The following is a 7679-nucleotide window of genomic DNA, read 5'->3' as shown; positions in this document are numbered from 1 at the left end:
TCAACTAAAGTTATTCGTATGCTACATTCTATCTGAAACAGAGAATGAGGTTAGCAGCCTGTGGCACCCATGGCCACCTTACTTGTGGCACCCATGGCCACCTTACTTGTGCCACCTTACTTGTGCCACCTTACCCAGTGGTAAGGTGGCACAAGTGGCACCTTACCCAGAAGCCCGTGGCACAAGTGACAGCTTATGGCAACTGTCAACATGTTTTCACTGAGGCTGTTTATTGGAAACTGAAATTTGAGACTGTATAAAAAATAGACCAGGGCATATTTGCTTCTTTAAGGGAACAGAATACTTAAGAGAAAATGCAATACGTTGTGCCAGATCCACCATTATTTTCATTAATTATAAATTCATTCATATTAAATCTGACACAGAAGATGTCACCAAAGAATATTCTATTCCTATTCTATTGTTTTCCCCACTAAGCATATTTAAATATGCTGAACTATGTATAATACAATTTAAAAAAACCTTTAAAATAAAATTTTTATAAATATAGCTGTTTGTATAAGGTTTCCAGTAACAAAACAGCATGTTATGAAAGATTAAATGCGCAAATACGTCATTGTGCCTGTCCAACGTATAACGCTGAGTGGAGCGGTCGACCGCTCCAAGATGGCCGCCCTAAATCTCATCAGCGAAAACAGGCGAGAGCGGTCCGTGAGGCGTGGGAGGTGCTAGTATGAGGTAGCGGCAACCCTGGAAGGTGCTGAAGTCAGTGACAACACTGGCAGCTAGCCCCGAAAACAGTGGCACTAATGGCAGGTGTCACCGGAAGTGCCATTAGTAGGTGCGGTGTCACGATTTGCGCCTGCTGTCTCTCACAGACTCAGACATGGAAGAATAACTGAACCTATGGTGATCAAATTAAGAAATAAACATTAGAATCCCTGCAGGGAGGCTGAAATAAGAAATAACTAGAGGGATAAAATAGAATTAAACTATAGTCATTAAAGAAGGCTTGACATGGACTCAGACAAACAAGGAAAAGCAATAATATAATTCTAACTACACTAAATACCTCTAATAATATCAAAAGGACCATGAAGGGCTAAACTAGTGAATTAAAACATGAAGCTAAATAAAATGAAAAGCAAAACAAACCCAAAACCCAGAGTCCTGACAGATGTCTGATTATATAATTGTTTAAAATATTTATTTAAAAATATCTTTCATTACGTGTACGTTTATTACCTGAAATGTTTAAATATCAAATTTTTACTTAAAATGCAATTCATTTCTTCACCCGTTTACATGCAAATTGAAGAGCTTGAATCAAACGTTTCATGAATGTTTAATGCATTAAATTATTAAATGAGAGAAAACAGCCACTTCCAGCTGTATTTCAACACAAATGTTTCCTGTTCCTCTTCAGAGTCTGCAGCCTTGCTGAGCTCCTCTCCTGGCTTTTCCTCCTCAGCCTCTCCAACTTGCTCCTCTTCTGTTGCCTCCGCTGCTCAGTTTTCATTATTTACCTCTTCTGGGGTAAATAATGAAATCAGTCTCAGTAACTTGTTGATGGTTTTTCTGTATCGCCTCTTTAATTGACGCCCATGTCGGTCCGATGTTGTGGCGTTTACCTCGCAGTGACCCACATTCAGCGCTGGAACCCAGTCAGGATTGAGCTCATCCATTTCATACGTCGGTTTGCCTTCAAGAGGACATATCAGAACACATCGCTATTAAAGCTGTAAATTTGATAACACTAGTAAAATAGTTTTACTTCACAATAATGTAATAACCTCGATGTCCACTGACAAAACTCAGACTATGCTACATAAAGAATATTAGCCCGACCTAAGCAAGGTTTACCCACTTAAATGAATTCAACAGAAACTGAACATGAGTACACCCGGACAAAATCATAGCAAAATAAATTATGACACAACACCAACAAAGCAAATTTAGACACTCACCATAATAGAAATGTCTGGAGGAAACTTGTAGGTATCTGGGGATGTTGGAGAAGGTGACATCAGGACGTCGCAACCGCTGACACCATGAGATTCGTCTCCTTTTAGTTAGCTCCGATAGCTTAGCCTCCTCGCGTTGTTTCCAAGCAGGAAAATAGTGAAACGAAAGTCCATTTTCTATCTTTTTACAGTTTCAGTTGTGTGATCGAACATTACATTCAATAACGCAGTAAGTTAGTGCCATAGCTAAATTATTTTAAATAACTTTGATTAAAAACAATCTGCAAGACTGTTTTTCTCGGTTATGTTTAACAGAGAGGACCCCAAAGATGGCGCTGGTGTCCCTCCGTCTACAGCAGTGACGTCACGTTCCAAAGCTCTATTGGCCAATAGTAGTCATAGAAGGAAGCTCTCCTCATTAACATAACAATGCAGCAGAAAAAACGCATGTTTAGGGGAAATGAAAAATAAAAATATATACATTACTTGATGGAAACTCATGTGTAAGGAAAAGAAAAAGCTAAATATATATTTATGCTTTTATTTCTTATCAAAATATATATTTATTATTTTATTTCTTATTATGTCGGTTTTGGTCCTCCATAGTTAGTAGCTTTGTTACTTGATAGAAAATAAAAAAGTTAAACTCGCTGCAGAGTGCACAAGGACCGTGACGTCACCCGACATGAGCTGCTGGAGCCGGAAGTGTTGCTGTTAGCCACGGTTAGCTTTACCTCTGACCGGGGCTCCGGGCTGCTTACACGGACCGCATGCCCCGCGGTTCGGAGCTCCGTAAGCAGGGTTTGGGCCAGGCTGTTCACGACCAGAGCCACCTGGCTCCGGACTGCGGCTAAATCCGCCATTCTGGACCGCGGTCAGCTCCGGGTTAGCAAGCGGCTTACAGCGGCACAGGAAATGACGTAGGTAACTCGTCCAGTGCCTTTTCCGTTTTCTTTAAAAAACAAAAATCATAAACATGGCATAATTCATACAGCAAACAGAGAAAAGCAGCTCATTTTAGCCAGATTCATTCATTTATTATTATTTTATAATAAACCGAAGGAAATTCTGACTTTTTTTTCTCAGAATTTTAACTTTAAGGTCAGAATTGATTTTTTTGGCCCTGATCTTCCATTGGATACAGATTCTTTATTTTAGAAAACCATTTTTGATCGCAGAGGGAAACTAAATGTTGTAACGTGGGCAGGAAGGATCTCCCGTAGCAGACTGAGTCACAGGGAGTGAGAAGAAGCCTCTGACTGAAGGCAGTCTGATGCTCATGGTTGATTTTATGGAAGATCCTTCTGTGCATCGTCTTCTCCACTGGCAACAGTCACCAGAACAGAAGCAGAACCAGAACAGAACAGAACCAGGCTTTATCCGGTTGTTGACCCGTACTGACAGATAATAACAGAAAGATTGACCGACACACAACAATAATCTCCTTTGTTTTGGCCACGTTTTAATTTTTAATCCTTTATTTGTTGTGGAAAATCTCCTGTCATTATTAGAGAGAAACATGAAAACAATAACAATAATCCAGGAAACGCTGCTGAACGTCACCAACATCAGGACAATCTTACAGCTGGTCTGCAGCTGGACTCCTCCTTTCTATGGCTGTCTCCATGGCAACGTGATGGCATCGCTGATGGCTAGCATGACTATGGGTAATCTGAACAGGCCTTCTGCTGCAGACATCCTGAAGATGTTTTAATTGAGTGGACAGCAACACACCTGATGGTTGCCATGGAGATTCTGGACAGAAGGATGCTGGATGGACTACAGGACTCATCCATCATCCATCCATCCATCCATCCATCCATTTCTTGATTTTTCATCATGATTTATGACACAAAGTCTCAGATGCTCCAAAAATATCTTATTTTTATTTTTCACTCTGGTGACCAATGGCTGTGCAGACATTTAGTAATAATAATAACAACAACAACCATAAACAGTAACTATAGTTTGTATTTTACATTCTGATCTCCAAACACATGGATGAACAGACAGGAAGTTTCCACCCAACACAGATGGAAAACGGGGAAAAGAACCAAACAGATCCTGGAGTTCTGGAGTCTGACCCGGTCCAGTGAAGTTCTCCAGGTTCTGCAGAACCTTCAGCCTGTCCTCTAGCCCCGCCCACTCCTCTCTGATTGGTTCCCGGGTGGGTGGGGCTGCCCTGCTCCACTTGCCACATAAATAAACTCCGCCTTAATGCAGCAGGTTTGCATGGCAACAGATGATGCTTCCTCATGAAGGAAGAGCCAATCAGATTGCAGTTCCCATCAGCCAGTCAGAGCAGGCCCCGCCCACCTTCAGCTGTGTTCCTCTGATTCGCCGCTGCTCTCCTGCTGAGGCGAGGGCGTGGTCCTTGGAGAGGCCCCGCCCTCTTCCTGCTGCGACTGTTTGGCAGAGCTGGATAGGTCGATGGCCTCTTCCTCCTCCTCCTCTTCTTCATCTGTCTCCTCCCCCTCCAGAAGCCCCGCCCCCTCGGCGCGCCGCTCCGGAGCGTCGCAGAACGGATCGGGCGGCGGCGGGCTGGAGCATTTCTTGGCCATCTCCAGGGACTTCTTGTGCATACCTGAGGGGGCGGAGCCAGACCAGATCAGGTCAGAACGGGAGGCGGCCAGCAGGGGGCGCTGTGAGTGAGCGCGTGTGTATTGCTGCCGGTGTGCGTGTGCGTGGCACTGACGTGCATGCGGCTCACCGAGCAGCCAGGGGGCGCAGGAACCCATCATGCCGTTCTTGGCCGAGTTGAGGATGGACTCCGGCAGCGGGATGGAGTGGCGGACCATGGCGCCGTACAGACCGTACTCCGCCATGACGCTGCTGCGGCCCCAGCACTTCTCACGCTTCCGCCACTTCGCCCGCCGGTTCTGGAACCACACCTGGACACCAGCAGAACCACAGCATGTGGACTTTAGTTGAATGACTTTTTGTTTAATATATTTTGAAGTTTGGGTCATTTCTTATTTTTGGTCATTAATTTGATGTCGCTACGTCGTGGCTGTCGGTCCGCTGGGTTCTGTCCTGAGCCCCGCCATTGGCCTCCTTCACCTCTTGCACATAACGAGGTACATGTAGCGAGTTTTACACTTCATCATGTAGCGTCGCCTTCACCCTGACGTTCCTTCCCTGGGGGGGCGGGGCGCCGATTTTGTTTTCGCATCCACCTGAATAATGTGTAGTTGCGCCACTGCCGGTTCTCCTGTTTTCGGTCTTTCTTTTGCAGTAGGTTCCGTGCCAGTGGGGGCTCCGGCGGCCCGGTACCGGGTCGGCTCCCTGCTGTACCGTTTTGTTCTTTTGGATCGGCTCACCAGGTCCAACTTTCTGTTAATACTTTTATTTTTCTCTTGTTTTGGACTGAGGGTGTTTAACTGTCTCTCTTTTGCAAAGCAGCTGAAGCAAAAGAAAAGATAAAAGTTTTAAATAAAATCGTTTTGGACCCTCTTTCTTGCCTCCGTTCCTCAAATATGTTACGCCCTTTTTGGACGTAACAAATATTATAATATAACGATTATTAATAAGCTATAATAAAGTATTGATTGAATAGATGTTTGTGTAATATTTTTTATACATTTGAGAATTAAATAATTGATGAATATCATTTTGTTTTATTTTAGTTTCTGTATTTTAATGTAAATATAACTAAATATATAAAGACTATTCAATTAAAATGAGTATATTATCATAAATAATAAAAATTTGTATTAATGATAAATTCTTATGAATTACTAACAAATAAAATAATGTGTGCATTATTTTAAACACCTAAATAATTTATGAATATGTATCACATTGTTTTATTTTAGTTCATATATTTTTATACACAAAAGGTAATAATACATTTATTTAATAAAGATTAGTGATTATATTATTACTGAATCTAAAAGGAGAACAGAAAATAAATAAGTTCACACAAACAAAACACAGTCCTCGGTTCTGTGGACCTCCTCTTTATGCACACATCAGAACCGAACGGAACCCACCGAACCGGACCCCAGGCTCACCTGGATCCGGTCCTCCGGCAGCTCCGTCTTCATGGCCAGCATCTCCCGGGCGTAGACGTCCGGATAGTGGGCCTCATGAAAGGCCTTCTCCAGCTCCTCCAGCTGGTGGGAGGTGAAGACGGTGCTGAGGAAGAGGAATCAGGTCGGCATTAGCTGAGCTGCACTTTCAGAACCGGAACCAGTTCTGTTCACATGGTTTAATGCTGCTGCTTTAACAATAATAATAGTAATTATTATTATTATTATATTTGTAGCTCATTATTTGATCTTTAATGCCTTAAATTAATTCTCTCTGATGGGTAAAGTGATTTATTGAGAGAAAATCCATTTAAAACGCCAGATTTTTTTATTTTGATGTTTTTCTGAGTAAATTAAAATAAATCTGTTTGAACCAAACGTATTTATTAATTACCAAACTAGAATTTATTCATTGTTATTGATTTATAATTCGATAAAGTCAATCAGGATTTACTTGTTGTCAGTAATTAGAAACCGGTTCTGGTCCATCAGAATTTAATTAATAAAAATCAAATTTCGTTTCATTTAATATTTTCTGTTTGTTTTTTTTATTTTCGTCAGTAATTTCTAAATCAGCTCAACGTCCCGGAGCTGCTGCGTATATCGGAACCGAGCCGCAGATTCAGAGGAAAAATAAATCTTACAATTTAATATTTTAAATTTGTCTAATTTCTGTTATTTTTCAAACTTGTTTCCGGGTGAAGATCTTCCTCACCGGTGTCTCCTCTTCTTCCTCTTCTGGGAGTTTCCGGAGCTTTTCGAGTCGTTTCGGTCCGACAGACATTCTTCATCTGCACAACAGAACCAGAACATCAGAACCAGACCGCGGTGGAAATGGGCCACTCCAGAACCGTACCGGTCCGTACCGGAGTACTGCTCCCGCTGGGCCTCCAGGTTCTGCATGTAGTGCCCGTCTGGCCGCGCCTGCAGCAGCGGCAGGTGTCCCGGCAGGAAGCACGGCGCCCCGGCGGGCTGCTGCCGCGCCGCCAGGTCTGATTCCAGACCCAGCAGGTCGGTGATGGCGAAGCCTTTGGACCGGAACCCGGAGCCGTGCAGCCGGGCCTTGTCGATGCCGAACCCCGGGGAGAGCATCCGCACCCTGGGCTTGTCCTCGCTGAGCTCCTCCCTGCCGGTCATGCTGAGGAAGAGGAGGGATGAAGGTCGAAAAACGGGACCTGGACCCGGCGGGGGGAATTTATGCGGCCCCGGGCCCCCGGGTCCGCGGCGGCAGCCAATCAGGAGCCAGAACCAGCGGGGTGGGCAGGAGGAGGAGGGGGGGGGTCTCCTCTCAATCCCAGAGGATTAATTGCCACCAATTTCCCTCCAATCCGATCTGGATTTACTGACCGGAGGAAGAGGAGGAGGAGGAAGGTTTAGTTTGTTGATCTTTGATCAGACCCAGATCTCCTCTTCATCTTCTCCCTGTGGCGTCACCGAGCTGCAGGAGTTACCATGGCAACCACATCCTAGAGCCAGGTGAGGTCAAAGTTTAAAACCTTTAACAGAATCAGAAACAAAAAGAAATGAAGAAGCAAGATTCAGATTCTGGAACAAGAGACGGAGAGACAGGAGGACAGAAAGACCGGAGGACAGGGAAACAGGAGGACAGAAAGACAGGAGGACAGAGAAACAGGAGGACAGAGAAACAGGAGGACAGAAAGACAGGAGGACAGAGAAACAGGAGGACAGAGAAACAGGAGGACAGAAAGACAGGAGGACAGAG

The 7679-nt window shown here is 44.0% G+C and overlaps 2 protein-coding genes across 8 annotated transcripts in view; both read right to left on the bottom strand.

Annotated features, from left to right (window-relative positions):
* The window catches only part of LOC103131330 (zinc finger protein 135-like), an 11165-nt gene extending 8218 nt beyond the window's left edge, over positions 1-2947 (bottom strand). For all 5 annotated transcript variants that reach the window (XR_001660565.1, XM_016666584.1, XM_007542937.2 and 2 more), the window contains exon 1: positions 2660-2947. Coding sequence is in view for 4 of the 5 variants with exons in the window: in XM_016666584.1 (XP_016522070.1) it covers positions 2660-2788 (129 nt within the window). In the remaining variant the exon portion in view is untranslated. The remainder of the gene's footprint in view (positions 1-2659) is intronic.
* Positions 2948-3789: 842 nt separating this feature from the next.
* vsx1 (visual system homeobox 1 homolog, chx10-like) lies at positions 3790-7197 on the bottom strand. Of its 3 annotated transcripts, none has more exons than XM_007542938.2 (5): positions 6823-7189; positions 6672-6747; positions 5939-6062; positions 4636-4816; positions 3790-4509 (listed from the first exon to the last, which is right to left on the bottom strand). In XM_007542938.2, the coding sequence occupies exons 1-5, from the start codon at positions 7091-7093 to the stop codon at positions 4244-4246; spliced, it is 918 nt and encodes a 305-aa protein (XP_007543000.1). In that variant the 5' UTR covers positions 7094-7189; the 3' UTR covers positions 3790-4243. The 3 variants fall into 3 exon arrangements, with proteins under 3 accessions (XP_007543000.1, XP_016522074.1, XP_016522073.1); XM_016666588.1 differs by having other exon boundaries at positions 4621-4816; positions 6823-7188; XM_016666587.1 differs by having other exon boundaries at positions 3790-4816; positions 6823-7197.
* Between the last annotated feature and the right edge of the window lie 482 nt (positions 7198-7679).

The sequence above is a fragment of the Poecilia formosa genome, unplaced genomic scaffold (genome assembly GCF_000485575.1).
Source record: "Poecilia formosa unplaced genomic scaffold, Poecilia_formosa-5.1.2 Scaffold745, whole genome shotgun sequence".
NCBI lineage: Eukaryota > Metazoa > Chordata > Actinopteri > Cyprinodontiformes > Poeciliidae > Poecilia > Poecilia formosa.
This window is presented reverse-complemented; position numbering and strand designations above follow the sequence as displayed.